Source organism: Phycodurus eques, chromosome 2 (assembly GCF_024500275.1).
Source record: "Phycodurus eques isolate BA_2022a chromosome 2, UOR_Pequ_1.1, whole genome shotgun sequence".
Lineage (NCBI taxonomy): Eukaryota > Metazoa > Chordata > Actinopteri > Syngnathiformes > Syngnathidae > Phycodurus > Phycodurus eques.
The window spans coordinates 18,266,050-18,282,229 of NC_084526.1; the positions used below are offsets into that span (position 1 = coordinate 18,266,050).

Consider the following 16,180-nt stretch of genomic DNA (forward strand, 5'->3'; position numbering starts at 1 on the left):
CGGGTCGCGGGGGCAGTAGCTTTAGCAGGGACGCCCAGACTTCCCTTTCCCCAGCCACTTCATCCAGCTCTTCCGGGGGGATCCCGAGGCGTTCCCAGACCAGCCGAGAGACGTAGTTTCTCCAGCGTGTCCTGGGTCGTCCCCGGGGTCTCCTCCCGGTGGGACGTGCCTGGAACACCTCACCGGGGAGGCGTCCGGGAGGCATCACGAGTCAGATGCCCCAGCCACCTCATCTGGCTCCTCTCAATGTGAAGGAGTAACGGCTCTACTCCGAGATCCTCCCGGATAACCGAGCTTCTCACCCTTCTCAAATAAAGTGTGTTTGATTGAATTCAATTACCATTATCATTCCTATGATGAAAATGATTTAAAAATCCAAACTTGGCTGTTGAACTGTCAAACAACTTCCCAGTATAAATTGTGTTCAACCTTGATATTTACTGAAAATAAGGATTACAATGTATTTACTCGAGATTTATTCAACTACCAGTAATTTGTATGTGAAAATTAATCTCTAAAATCCACACAAATTGGAAGTTTTGCCCAACTTCATTCAATATCTGCCCACATAGTGATCATCAGAGCACAAATAACACAGTATACATACAAAGAGTCGAATGAGGCAAAACTCCACTGAAGATTGTATTCATTTCATTCCCTTCTTGTGTGCTGAAAACCAACTGAATTGAATTAAATGGCAACTTTACTCACTTCTCACTTAACAACGATACTGCTAAATATTTTAAGTACAATGTGTTGCCATAGCTCTGACTTCGCGTATTGTTTGGCAAAAAGTTACTAACTGAACGTAATTTGATGTCTTCTTGGCTCCTACTTGGTTGCTGTTAAAGCAGACAGCTGGTTGCTGTGCCATTTGCTTTACTTTATTTTACTTCTACTTCACCACAAGGCGTCGCGAAACTGCTATAACCATGAGTAAATTCATACTAATTTTTTTCTTTTTTGTTCTTACTTTCTTTTAATATTTTATATTTCACCTTCTACGTGTCAGTTTAAGTACAATAGTATCGTTTAAAAAAAAAAAAAAAAAGGTTTCATCCACACGTCGTCGCCGTGGTCTCGGCCCAAAATCTATTTCTTTTTTCCCATGTGACTGAGTTTTAACCAATAAAATACCATTAATGTCATTTCTATTGGCCAATGACAATGCGCGCTCACGCATAGAAACGCCCACGCATCGTAGTTAGATTGAGCTCCGGCTGTCAAAGTGTTTAGCTACAAGCCTCACAAGCTAGTTTAGCCATGTTTACACCCGTGAAAATGGCGAGCACCTGAGCATTTTACAAGACTCGAGTCGAGGTAAACTTTTTTATTGTGTTATTGTGTGTCTTTATCAAGCACGGTGTTTATTTTTTTTTAAGAGTCAAATTTGTGCGGCATACAAGTTGTCATCGAAGCTGTGTCTACTAATGCTAATGCTAAAGAGAAGCGGGTGAGGTTACGTCAGATTGTTTTTAAAACAGCCCTGAGCATTAAAGAGTCGTTTTGAGCAAGTAAGTAGCATATTGTCTCTTTAAAGTAACATATTGTAACGAAGAACTAGAAGTTATCCACGTAGGTAACTTAAGCCCCCCACCGACTAGGCGAATGACTGTAAAATTAATGGCTTGTCAGGCGTGCTGTACAGCTAACAGCTTTTTAGATGTATTTTATGCATTTTAACACGTATCGTTCATTTACTCAACCTACTATTGCATGAATGAGGTGGTAAAGATTTGTCGAAATAAGTCAAACAGCAGTTGGCATGATAGGTGTATCAGTAAAAGAAGCTAAGCGTTTCCAAACCTTTTTTTTTGAGCTGAGGCAAATATTTTACACTAGAAAAAAGTCACGGTTTACAATCAAACATGTCACAAAAAGGATATAGAATGACAAAGTGATAATCTCGTCTGTCTACTCGCAAATGTACTAACACGAAGCTATTGAATTGTTGTATGCATGGCAAAAGGTGGAAACACGGGTTAATTGGACCTTCTGCCTTCTATAAGAAAACCATTTAATTATTCTGCCTGTCACTATACATCTCCAGCATAGCTGGATGAACAAAGATGCATTACTTCTGGTCAATAAGACACTGTTTTCACCAGTTTGTTTATTTGTCCTTAGCTGCAGATCCACAAAAATTGCTTCCTGAATGGCTTGCCCAGCACTTGCCATGGGACCTACTTAATAAACAAACAAACAAACAAAAAGGTGGACACCACACTGAACTTCTACATGAGTAATGAACCTAAACCCCTTCTGGAGCATGTCTGCCAATACGAGTCTTAAGGTAACGTAAAGGAAACAGTCTGTTTGTAATAAGTTGGGTTACAGTGCGCTAATGCTTCACATTGAGCAACAGTGATACTTACTGGTGGAATTATGAGGTTTTTATGGTGTCATGTGAGTGCATGTTTTCTGTACAAACCCCAGAGGCTTAACTTGTCATGAAGTTGTGACTTTCCTGTGAAGCTGTCAGGTTTGCAGTCATAACTTCAGTTAAATAATTATTTTAGATTACATTTTCCTCTCGGGAAACGATGGAAATAGTGTCCGTTCATCAATTTTTTTCTTCTTCATTGTTTTGTTCGTCCTTCATTAGGGTTGCAGGTGAGCTATAGACTATCCTAGCTGACTTTGTGTGATAGGTGTAGCACACCCTGGACTGGTTGCCCACCAATCGTAGAGTACATAGTGTATAGACAGTCAACCATTCACACCCAAATTTGCATGTATAGACCATTCAGATTCTTTAATGATCAGAGTATGCATGTTTTTGAAATGAGAGAAGAAGCTAGACTACCTGGAGAAAACCCGCACAAGGAGAGCATGCAAACTCCATAGAAAGGCCTGAGCTGAGGTTAAAACACAGGATCTCAGATATTTCTGTTTATAATGCTGTCACCATATTAAAACCTTTAAGGATAGGTACTGTTTTCAGTAACATTTTAACATTCTTAACAGTTGTACAAGTGTCTATTCGCTGGTGTGTTCGCTTGCGCCGTGTAATTATAAATGTGCAGTGACATTTCCGCTGAACTGTTCACACCAGTAATAAAATGGTGGCTGCACATTTTTTAATTGACAATCCTCATACCAGATGAGGAGCGCTGTAACCCGGTGGAATAGTAAAAGCACACACCTTCATAGATAGCTCGATGGATTCTTTATTCATCTTGTGATGAAACACAACCCACAAAAGGTAGAGCTATTCGGCTTCTGGGTGAAATTTCAGGATGAACCTAAAATACTCAAATATCCTGACAACTGAACCTAATTTGACATATAAACTTTTGAATGCACATATCAAATTCTCCAATGCCTTGGTATTTTTTGCACAACTAGCACTTGTTAGAGGGACTTTTCCACCAACCAGCCCAGGAACGTTGAATTTCTTGTAGCAAAAGGTTCCGGTGGCCCATGTGGTTTGTGTTTCCATCGCAGGTATTAGTTCAGGGTAGCTTAAGCAAATGAGGCTGATGTTCCTCAATACTGATACCTACTGGATCTAAAAATGCTGGTATTTTAAGCTTTCAAGTTAATATTTTATATCTTAATCTAAATTTCAAATATTATTAATACCTTTTAATAACCTAACCCTTCATCCAGGTGAGGCAGTTGAGAACTGATTGTCTTGCAATGCCAACCTGGCTGCAGACAGTCTGAGGTGGGGCATTTATATACAGGTACATTTCAGTAAATTGGAATGTATTTATTCTATTGAGATGACATACCAAAATTGTGCAACAGAAGCTTCCAGATGACTATAGATGTGATTTATCAGTTGGAAAATTAAATGGGGACATGAACATGAAGCCTTAGAATTCCACTACAAATTTGAGCTCAATAAATCGCATCTATAATCATCTGCAGACTTATTTATTTTGCTTTGTTTTACTGCTGTTTGCTGCCAGGTTGGCATTGCAAATGCCTTACCTGGATAAGCTTCACTAAATAAAAAATACATGACTTCATGTACAGCTCTTAGTCAATTTTTAAATACAGCAGTGTGAAGTGTTTGGTCTCTGTAAATGTTTGCATTGGGGAAAAAAAAAAAAAAAAGACTGTGCATTGCAAATATTTATTTATGAAAATACAAATACAGACAAAAAGCTGGGCTTGGTTTCCTGGTCTTGCACTATGGCAAACACAGCATTAATATCCACAGGCAATTTTTATTTATTCACACAACCACCCACCGACCCCAATCCACCCCGCAACTGAATGGATTCGACCATCAGAGCGTCCCCGCCGGCCAGCCCCTCCATCTCTGGAACGGCCAAGGAAGACTTAACTTAACTTTTTGTGTAGTTTATACATTCGTATTACTAATATAGAACAGTGAACAAAGTACAAACAAAAAACAAGGTCAGCATTTCATAGGGATTGAAATTTGAATCTAATAATAAAAACAACTAAGAGAATATTAAAAACTTAGACGTTTGTATTCTGTAAATATTTAGTAAAATATAGTCGAATTATGCTGCTGTAAAATTTATTCAATTAGTGCAAAGTGTTCATCTCATGCTGAGCTGTATTCTGTGTTGCATTGCAGAGACCTGAAAGTGAGGACCAGGGCGAGCTGAAAAGCAGCCCGCCCCGGCTGCCCTTTGGCAAGAAGCAGCTTCCAGCCATCCCTAAGAATGCAGCCGCCATCATCAAGCCAGCAGCCTTGGGCAGCCCAGCCCACTCTGCAAACGGCCCGCACGCACCCTACGGCCCCTTTTACTTGGAATACTCCCTGCTGGCTGAGTTGTAAGTTACCCTGCCGGCGTGCGAGAATATTTTGTTTTTTGTTTATGTGCATGTTTGAGGCGGCACGGTGGACGACTGGTTAGAGCGTCAGCCTCACAGTTCTGGGGACCCAGGTTCAATCCCCGGCCCCGACTGTGTGGAGTTTGCATGTTCTCCCCGTGCCTGCGTGGGTTTTCTCCGGGCACTCCGGTTTCCTCCCACATCCCAAAAACGTGCATAAATTGGAGACTGTAAAATTGCCCGTAGGTGTGAGTGCGAATGGTTGTTTGTTTGTATGTGCCCTGCGATTGGCTGGCAACCAGTTCAGGGTGTACCCCGCCTCCTGCCCGATGACAGCTGGGTTCGGCTCCAGCACGCCCGCGACCCTAGGGAGGAGAAGCGGCTCAGAAAATGGATGGATGGATGGATGGACGTGCATGTTTGATCCCCTGTGTTTTGAATTGATTTGCTTTTCATGTGACCTGCAGCACCCTCGTGATTAAGCAGAAACTTCCTGGAATTTACGTGCAGCCGTCGTACAAGTCGGCCCTGAGTAAGTATGCATAGAATATGTTGAAAAAAGCATGACTTGAAAAAAAATTACGTTTTGTCACGTAATCACAACAAAATTATTCCTGGTAATATTTGACTAATTTCTGTCCAGTGTGGTTTGGAGTCATATTCATCAGACATGGCTTGTACCAGGATGGAGTCTTCAAGTTCACTGTGTATATCCCAGATAACTATCCAGATGGCGAATTGTCCAGTGAGTAATATTTTGGTTGGTCTGTTAAAAAACAATAAATAAATAAATGTACACATCTTAAGCGCATACCAGTTTTTAACCCCTTAACTGATTTTTTTCCCAAATGTTGGGGACCCCACACATGAGGATAGAATCAGCAAGTGTATGGTGTACTCCAGGGGTGTCAAACTAATTTTTTTTGCGGGCCACATTGTAGGTATGGTTTCCCTTAGGAGGCTGTTAATGACTGTGAAACCATTAAGTAAATGTTTCATTGCCTCACCATAGTGTTACATATACACAACAAATTGATGGATAAGTGGTTTTGAAATCAGAAGGATAATAGTTTGTTCACCTTTTGTTCAAGTTACTGTAAAAAGGGGTTTGTTAAGCATAAATTGCTTGCAATATCTCAACGTTTATATATTTAATGATGATTTGAAATGTTAATACAGATTTTAGCAAGACTTATTGAAGTTGATGCAAGTGATTTGCTTTCACGGGCCACATTAAATGATGTGGGCCTTGTGTTTGACACCTGTGGTGTACTCGATAACCGGCAGCCCACCACACTCATAACAATGTCTGTCATAGTACCAACTCTGACCTGTAAGAGGCAGCATGGTGCCATGGAATCCAGAATGGCAGGGGGAAAAAAAAGAGTGGTAGAAGAAGAAACGGAGGAAGCTGGGCTAATTGTTAGCTTATCTGGTAACTACATTGCACTTGCAAACTCATCTGCTTGTCATTTTTGTTTTGGTTTTGGTGACTGACTTTTGAGACACAAACAATTCAACCATTTGCTCTTTGTCTGGCAACAGCCGCAAGGCTCAGGTGACTTTCTAACTCAGTCTTTCCGTTTCTTCTCACGAAGTATGTTGCTCGGACCAACTCTGTGTTGACTGCGCACATAAGGATTTGCCATCTTGAGTCTTGAACAGGGTGGCACGGTGGACGACTGCTTAGCACGTCTGCCTTAAAATCCTAAGGACTGGGGTCTCCCCGTGCCTGGGTGGGTTTTCTCCAGGTACTGTGGTTTCCTCCCACATACCAAAAGCATGCCTGGTAGGTTGATTGAAGACTCTAAATTGCCCATAGTTGTGAATGCGAGTGTGAATGGTTGTTTGTTTCTATGTGTCCTGCGATTGGCTGGCGACCAGTTCAGGGCGTACCCTGCCTCTCGCTTGAAGATAGCTGGGATAGGCTCTAGCACCCCGTGACCCTAGTGAGGGTAAGCGGTGAAACGGTCCACTTTAACAAGAAGTGAATTCTATTGTATATTCACGTTTGGCTTTTATTACCCCTTCATGAAGCAACTCTTCTTGGTGCTTTAAATAAATAAGATAAATATAGGCCAAAGAAAATGTGCTGAGTTAATCCTTAGCTGGATGGAGGCCTTGTCTTCCAGGTGGGTCTACTTAATGAGTTCAATAATTCGTTTTACAATTGTCTAATAAAAACATTTTAAGAAAATGTTTTTATTTTTTGGCTATATGCTGTTTTACAGAAATTAGTGTTTGACATGCCAGTCTTCCATCCAGTTGTTGACCCCGTTTCTGGCGAGCTTGACATCAAAAGAGCTTTCACCAAATGGAGGTGAGCACAAATGCAATTTACACACCAAAGTACAATATGGATAATTTAGTGTTTTTGTTTTAGGCGGAATCATAACCACATCTGGCAAGTTCTCATGTATGCACGTACCATTTTCTACAAGATAACCACCTCAGAGCCCCTCAACCCAGAAGCTGCTGTACTGTGAGTGTCCACTGTCCTATTTTCATTGTCTTATAAAAATAAAAACAAAAAGGACGCACCAAACAGATTGTGTGGGGCTACTGTGGGATTCGTGCAGCTCCATATGTGGCCCTCATCTTATCTCTAAGGCTGCTTTTACACTGTACATCCGAGTGACCCATTCCAATTTAATGCTTACAGGAAAGGGAGGGGGGGGGGGGCGGAAATGGGGTCTTCCCATGGACCCATCAATTTTCTGTAGCGTTTGTCCTAATTAGGGTAGTGGGTGAGCAGGAGCATATACCAGCTGACTTTGGACAAGAGGCGGGGTTCACTCTGGACTAGTCGCCAGCCGATCACAGGGCACATATAGACAAACAAGCATTCACATTCACACCAATGGAAAATGGAGTCTTCAATGAACCTAACATTCATGTTTTTGGAATGTGGGCGGATGCCAGACTACTCGGAGAAAATCAACTATAACCCCACACATGAAGGCCCGACCTGAGATTCAAACTCAGAACCTCAAAACCGTGACGCAGACATACTAACCAACATTCCAATATGTTTCACATTACTGGAGCCATGCAGTGTGAATCCAACTTAGTAGTACATTCTCCCAAGGAGATGTACAGCAACATGTCCTTGACCTCACGTGATCTTTGACACAAAGTTGTCATAGCTGTTTTGCTGCTCAGGTATGAGAAGGATGTGCAGTTGTTCAAGAGCAAAGTGGTGGACAACGTGAGACTATGCAACAGTCGTCTGTTTGACCAGCCCAAGATAGACGATCCCTACGCAATAAGGTTGGTGGGCTGTCCTCACTCTGTGTATTATGTTGAAGTGCATGAAAAATAATGTTAATTACCAATGTGTTGCAGCTTTTCTCCTTGGAACCCAGCTGTTCACGAAGAAGCGAAAGAGCGAATGTTCACATACAAAGTAAGTCCATCATGGAGTTCATCAAAAGTTCCTGCACTTTGTATATACTGTTCTAGGGTGCTTTGAACACCTATAGTATGCGTTCTCTAGTCAGGAATAAGTTTGTAAACAATGTTAGTTTGTGTTCACATGGTAAAAGAACAAGTGAACTAAAATGCATCACAACAAACCACATGACATGGCTCTCTTCTCTTGGTTACAAGAATGTAGTAAAGAAGGTTTAGTGAGTTCAAAGTGAGCCATAGGTGTTTAAAAAAATAATAATAATAAAATAGGCTGCCTATTAAGGAAACGACCAAAAAAAAAAAAAAAAAAACCCAAAAAATTCAAAAGCAAAATAAATCAAAAAAGTATTAAAACATTAGTGATTTCAGACAAGCACCCTTGTATTTTAAAAAACAAAAACAACATTTTTTATTTATGGGAATAACTGTGAACACAGCATTAGTGGTTTCCCACTTGCAACCTTTTTATATATATATATAAAAACTCAAAACACTTTCATAAAAGTAGAGAAATTTCTTTTTACAAAAAACCCTGAAAAATAAATAAGTGTGAATACAGTGTTACACTACCACTCTTAATTCAGTGTTGGGGTGTTTTCACACTAAGACGCCCTTATATTTTTGTATGGAGCATTAATATTAGTCGTTTACTCTAGAGACGACCTGAGGACCACCACAAAGGAACGCAGGGCTCGGGCCTGTCCTGGGTCAAACCCGGGTCGACGCAACCCTTCAGCAAAGACGACAGTCCTCCTCGGAGTTGAACCGACACATGCACCGCCACTAGTGGGAGTTGTCCGCATCGCAGGCTGCACCATGTTTGCGAGTCGGATCCTCAAATAAGGATATTATGAATATTGCTCAGCTTTAAAAGTGTCGCCCACCAACAGCTTTAGCGTACTGAAACCAAGTTTATATGGCAAGGATGACAAATGGATGTCTCCAAAGTAGAATCCAGCAATTCTTGTAGATATTTCAAGATACATATGCACATGCTGGCCAGGTTCGGTGATTACGTACTGTTCCAAAAGTCCAAAAAGCGTGCAGTGGACTTCATGATCTCTCAGCTCAGGACTGTTTTTATTCATCTCGCCAGGAATGTCAATCACAGCTGGGCGAATACCGGACCTTCAACTTGTCCATTTTTTTTTTCTTTTTCTTTCTTCCTCAATGATTTATTTTTAATCACATCTTATGGCTCATTATAATGCTGACTGGTTTTAAATATGTTGCTAAGTAAGGACATGCACGTCTTTTTCTGCTGTACTTATTAAAGGTTTGGTGTTTAAATAATGGTGTTAAGAGGTTTGATTTAAAGACAAAAAAACGTTTGTTTGTTTTTATTCCGCCTCCCTATCAACCCTTTGTGTTCCACACGACTCCAAAGTTTCATGTTGTGTTGTTTTTTTTTTTTTTTTTTTTTTTTTTTTAACCCTTTGTGTCTTGTCAAAATGTTACAAGGATGTGGAAATTTTTGTATCTTTAATTTGATTTTATTAGATTGAATGATATCTGATTTGTGCTGCTGGATCTGTTTAGAGTTGTGAAAGGTAACCAAATCTACCTGACCTGAAATCAATTTGTTCCCCACAGACCCATTTACATTTCTTTATAAGGTGATGAGCTATGCCAATGCATTTCTCTGACATTAATAACAATGTTGATTTAGTGCCTGTTTTATGTTTTCCAAATGTTTTTTTTTTTTTTTTATTATTATATACCTCCATTTCATGTTTTCGTATTTTAATGGATTAGGAATTTTAGCGGATATTGAACGTAAACAGGATGTTGAGGATGCAGTTTCCTAATTCTGGTTTCAAGGGTTCAAAATGTAATATTTTATTGGATTGAAAAAAATGTTTGTGTCATGTGGTGGCTCACCAAAATGTGTAATGGGATAGCATTATTGAAATAACTCCAAACCAGTAAAATAAGTTAAAAGTCCAAGAATAGAAAAATTAAAGAATTTCATCATTCCTGAGCCAAAAGTTTAAAATTAAAAGATTTTTTTTAAATGCAAATATTTGGATTGGTGGGGATATGTACAGTATTTTTACCTTTTTTTTTTTTTTTTTTTTTTTTTTGTCTGGATAAGCGGTAAAGAAAATGGATGGATGGATCTGTGGAGTGAAAATGCATCTAATTGGGAGCATTGTGGAAACAGCTGACCATCAAAAATGTACATGCAAAATTAAAATCCTCTTAGTTAAAAAATACAAAGTTTAATAATTCCATCTCTTGTAAATATCGAATGATACGTAATGGAATATTAATAAAATGTTCATTTAATTAAGCAAGACTTTTTAAATATAATTTAGGTTGATATTTTATACTTGAAGAATGTTTCACAACTAAAACTATCCATCCATTTTCTGAGCCGCTTCTCCTCACTAGGGTCGCGGGCGTGCTGGAGCCTATCCCAGCTATCATCGGGCAGGAGGCGGGGTACACCCTGAACTGGTTGCCAGCCAATCGCAGGGCACATATAAACAAACAACCATTTGCACTCACATTTACACCTACGGACAATTTAGAGTTGTCAATTAACCTACCATCCATGTTTTTGGGATGTGGGAGGAAACCGGAGTGCCCGGAGAAAACCCACGCAGGCACGGGGAGAACATGCAAACTCCACACAGGCGGGGCCGGGGATTGAACCCCGGTCCTTATAACATTGAAAATAGTGTGAACAGCTTTGTGATGCTTTTACACTAGCGCCCTTATATGAACTAGACTATGTCTTTGAAACTGATAGATCCGGAACTATGAATTTATTTGTTTTTTTCAATAGTTTTATTTTTGCATTAATATTATTTTATACCGCTACAATACTTGACAAAACTCGAACTAAAAAGTTTAAAATTAACAGAGCATTGATGTGCTTTTTACATTAGCACTTTATTTTCATTATTTTTCAAATCATTTAAAAAACTGTAGGTCGCTATAAGGTTGTAATACATGGAGTCGGCCACTCGAGGTCCGTATAGTCCCACGGTGGTGGAGGCCATCGCCATCTCCGGGGCCCCTGACATGTTCGCATGGGAGGACTGATTTGTAGTCCATGTGCCAAAGTAAAAGCTCTCCGGATTGGCTTCTTTGGCTTCTAACGCGGCCATCTTATGCATTGCCGTGTCACGACACCACAACACACGGGGACTTTGGCCCCGACGACTCTGTGATCAAATCAACCGCTCTCCATGTGTGGGTGCCGCCGCACTGCCTAGCTCTCTCGGTCCGGGGGAACGGGTTTATTTTTTTTCATTTTTTAGTTTCAGTTTTTTTAATGGCACTTCTACAGGGCGAAATTGCAGCGAACGCCTGGACGTCCAATCGGGGAGGAGGTCACTAGTATGCAAATGTGCCCTTATCGGCAGTCACGTCAGCAGCGGCGGTAGCAACACAGAAGCAGCCAGCAGCAGCCACGGAGGTGGCGGTGCTGGTGGCCGGGCTTGGGCTTGGGCTTGGGGGTCGCCCACTGAGGAGTCAACTTCACCGAGAACACGCACGCATTCAGTCCACGTTTGGCGTCGCTTCCCCCGGCTCCGTTTCGGGTAAGCCAACGCCGCCTTCCCCGCCACTCTGTTCCCTTGATGCGTTTGTGCCTTCCCTTCGTAGAGGAAGCTGTCAAACTCCTCGCCTCGTCGCACTTGTTCCACGCACTTTTCGAACAACCCTAGCCGGACTTTTGGGGCAGTTTCCCCGCCGAAGTGGAGCTTGTTGCCCGGGGTCCTGAACTGACAGCGACCGGTACCGTTCGGTCGGTCCGTGGTGGCCTTCAGTTCGCTAAGGAAACCGAAACTCAGCCCCGGAAATATCACCCGGCGTGCTGGTGGTGATCTCGGACACCATCGACGTCGACCCCCGACCTACACTTGCACCCTCTTTCTTCAAGCGCCCCCTCTCTCATCCACCTTTTGACTCGTCTGAAGTGGAGAGTCAGTATCTTCACAATAGTTTTGCGCATTTCTTTATTAAATGTACATAGTCTGGCTAATTCATATGGAATTCTAGTATAGTATGAGCCATTGGTGTCTTATAGGATGCTACGACACTACTGACCTCGGCTTCTTAGCTGGAACTGACACGTGGGAACACGGAAACGAACTTTTCCTCGGTAAATAGTTGGCGAAATTGCACAGTTAGGGGTAATAAGTGTGTGCGTGTGTGTGTGTGTGTAGGCGGGGGCGATATTATTGGGCAGCGTCGTGGTTGTGCTGCAAACAGCTGGTAGTCAACGCGTGTGATGGTCCCTTCGTTCTAGAGTTGGTAGGAAGCGATAGGGTGCGTGTAAAGATACTAATATAATGCTCTGGATTATGTTGAAATGTCGATTGAAGGCAAACGTGTAATACCTGGCTTGTTTTGCGTCACCTCACGCGCTCCTACCTCAATTGTCAATTTATTTCTGACCGCGCTTTGAATAATGTCAACAAGGAAGTATCGAGAAGCGTGACAGGTTGTCTGTTCACCTGCTATAGCCTATTCCTTTTGAAATCGGGCAACATTTTTAATTCATCTTCCTCAACCTTTTAATGAACACAGCAGAGTGGTGTATTAAAAGATCTGGCATTCACCCCCCTCTGTCTTTTATGTCTTTTATAGCAAAGTGGGATCTTTACAAATCTGGCATTTATCAGCATGTGCCTTTTACCCACAACCAAGCAAAGTGCACACTTTCACACAACCACATCTCAAAGTAAGATAATTAACAAAATTACTGGCGTTTATCCACCTGTGCCTTTTACACAGAACCCAGTGAAGTTGGATATTTACAGTTTCATACAATGACACAGCATCCCATATTCAGGTAACTCCATGAAGTCAGATTCCACTTCTTCTGTCCTGCTTTACACATAGGTTGCTCAAAATAGGCACAACAGAGCTGTAATGAAAGAGTTGGAATTTCTATGCCTGCACCTTTTACACATAACCCAGTAAAGCTGGATATTTTCAGTTCCACATGGCGACACAGGATCCCTTAATCAGGTGATTAGATATGCATCGACATCCAGCCACTAGCCACTTTCATGCAATTTACGCAATCCAAGCCATAATTGTAGGTTTACCTTTTACACAGAACCCATCAAATGCTTTGTGCACTTTTATACAGTGACACACAATCCCGCATTTAGGTGATTAGGCATGTGCAAAACGTCTTCCTCTAGTCCCTTTCACATGACTAACACATAATTGGCACAGCTGATACATGACAATAGAGCTCGCATTTACACGGCACACATCAAAGGTGGGATTTGCCCCAGAGTTCGCTTTCACCCAGTGATAGAGCTGAATATACCCTTAAACACAGGTGCGGTGTCTCACCGTCTCTCAAGATTGCTGCCTCATTGCAGTAGCAGAATACCTGGCATTGATTTTTCTTAACAAATAACTGAACTAAGGCCATATATTGATTGATATATTCTTACACATAGGCAGTTTTCTGCCTCTAGTTCAGCTCAGATACTAGCTCCGAAGAGGGAAGGTTGCTGGGATGACTTTCATGCCCCACCCCTTCTGTATCACTGACGTATTTACAGAACAGCGACATGGGGAAAAAAGACGGATAAATTCCGGCTTTTACAGGCAGTGTTAAAAGGGTTTCTGATACAAACACTAAAGGCGGAAAACTACTGGGTCACCTTCATCCCTGCCATTCTGTTTCAACAGCAAAAGTGAAGGGAAAAGCTGGCTTTTTTCCAGTTAATTTTTTTAAAGCAGCTGATTTTGTCTTTTATTAGCTTAGCATTATTATTATTATTTACCCTATTTTGGCGACCATAAGGCGCACTGTATTAAAAGGCGCAGTCTCAGTTACGGGGTCTATTTCTGTGTTTAACACATACATAAGGCACACTGTATTATTGGGCGCAGGCATGGTAAAACATTCGCTAGCTTAAAACATACGGTAGCATGCATGCACGCTAAAACATACGCTAGCATGCATTCTAGCGTATGTTTTTAAAAAGGCAGTGGGAGCAAAACTGAGTTCCGTTGTACTTTATTGAAGCATCTAACAATGTAAACAGTGAGTTCGGTTGTACTTTATTGAAGTAGTTAACAATGTACTCACATAATTTTTTTTATCAACCCTCATCCACAAATCCATCAAAGTCCTCATCTTCTGTATCCCAAATGAACAGCTGGGTAATTTCACCATCAAACATGCCGGGTTACCTCTCGTCATTGTCAGAGTCAGTCTCGTTGTCGGGGGGCTGTTCAGCAATGATGCCGGCTTTCGCGAAAGCTCGGACAACAGTCAAAGCAGATACCTTAGCCCAGGCATTCACTTGCGAACCGTGGATTCATTGATCTTGAATTCTCTCGCGGCTGCTCGATCCCCATGTTCCTCCGCGTAACGGATAGCTTGCAGTTTAAACTGTGCTTCGTAAGCGTGTCTCTTCGTAGGTTCCATTTTCGGTGGTCCTTAGCTAATATATACCTACTGGTGGCGTGCCTTTAGCGTCCTCTTTCACGCGCACCCTTCCCCCTTTAACGTCCGCATGCTGTCCTCAGTCACGTCCGCCTTTCCTCTATATAAGCAGCGTGTCGGCAGGAAATGCTCCCAGTCAGTCAAGCGGAGGGCTTATCAAAGTCACACAACAATATTTACAGATTTTGGAACTCTGTGCACACTTAAGGCCCGCCGCATTATAAGGCGCCCCGGCGTCCATTTTGGAGAAAATGTAAGACATTTAAGTGTGCCTTATGGTCGTGAAAATACGGTATATGCATGGTCGCAAGGTTGAGGAGGAAACTGAAACAATTGGGCGCAATACTGGTATTGTTTTCAATTATCCTTGTGAAAATAGTCACTTTGCTGCCATTGTTTCTTCCCTCCGAGATTTGTCAACTCCAAAAGGCACATGACTGCCGCCTACAGGGTTGGAGTGGAACATCATCAACTTATGACCAATCAAGCTCAACATTTTTCCTTTTTCAAATTTTAACAGCAGACATCTCATATATGACTGTATCCAGCACAGTGTAATATTAACCTCTAGGATAGATAGGAAGGATGAATATTCCATTATCTGCTGTCATTGTTTGGCCTTGGTGGAGGCCTGCACGCTACTGTTTGTTTCTGTAGCTGGTGGCTATCGGGTCAAGGTAGAGTTGTGTGACTGTGCTTAGTCTGTACATAACAATACGCTAAAGACAATATGCTTGCTTGTCTTTGCTGGTGTTCTCAATAGAAACGCAAAACCTGGGTTACTTTGGGATTCATTTGCTTAACTGTATTTGTACAGTTGGATAAATTATCAGGCCACAGTTTTGGATGTGACTTGTAGACAGCTTCCTTGCCACAGTGTTTGATTTATTGACCTAAAATATCTATAATGGACTGTTGTTGCTGCTCGTTGTTGTATTATACGGAATTAACATTTGATCCAAGTATTTCCATAAAAGCAATCTCATGCAAATAGTTGGGTCTTTCATGTACTTTCCTACCCTTCAGGGGTGAAATTAAACAAATCTTTTGTGAGCTGTTTATTTTTGAAACTCTGGTTTCCTCCCACATCCCAAAAACAAGCATGGTAGGTTAATGGAAAACTCTAAATTTCCCATAGCTGTCAATGTGAGTGAATGGTTGGTTGTTTATATGTGCCCGGTGATTGGCTGGTGACCAGTCCAGGTTGTACCGCACCTCTCGCTGGAGTCACCTGGGAAAGGCTCAAGCACGATGGCGACCAGTCCAGGTTGTACCCCACCTCTCGCTGGAGTCACCGGGGAAAGGCTCAAGCACGCCCGCGACCGGAGTGAGCATAAGCAGTAAAGAAAATGAATGGATGGATGGATGTCTTTGACCAAGTGGGATTGTGACTTAACAGTGCGGCTAATTGGAATAATACTGTTCCACATCGGTTTCTCTTCCCATGGGTAGGCCCAGCAAAGATCCACCACTTTCAAGTGTTTCAATTTAGTCCTGAACTGAGTTAAGTCACTCCCCGCACACCTGTTCGTATCACTGCCCATTGACAGGTGCCCGTTTTTAGACAAGTCTGCTGGCCCA

At 41.8% G+C, this 16,180-nt stretch overlaps 2 protein-coding genes across 2 annotated transcripts in view; both read left to right on the plus strand.

The window, feature by feature from the left end:
- Window positions 1–1,209: 1,209 nt before the first annotated feature.
- On the plus strand, window positions 1,210–9,555 carry aktip (akt interacting protein). Its single transcript, XM_061701870.1, has 11 exons — window positions 1,210–1,320; window positions 2,128–2,293; window positions 4,559–4,758; window positions 5,226–5,290; window positions 5,402–5,495; window positions 6,021–6,027; window positions 6,990–7,078; window positions 7,142–7,240; window positions 7,921–8,028; window positions 8,104–8,164; window positions 8,826–9,555. The coding sequence occupies exons 2-11, from the start codon at window positions 2,246–2,248 to the stop codon at window positions 8,931–8,933; spliced, it is 879 nt and encodes a 292-aa protein (XP_061557854.1). The 5' UTR covers window positions 1,210–1,320; window positions 2,128–2,245; the 3' UTR covers window positions 8,934–9,555.
- Window positions 9,556–11,308: 1,753 nt separating this feature from the next.
- chd9 (chromodomain helicase DNA binding protein 9) overlaps window positions 11,309–16,180 on the plus strand; it is a 154,312-nt gene continuing 149,440 nt past the window's right edge. Inside the window, 1 exon segment of the mRNA XM_061668941.1 lies at window positions 11,309–11,720. The gene's annotated coding sequence lies outside the window, so the exon portion shown is untranslated.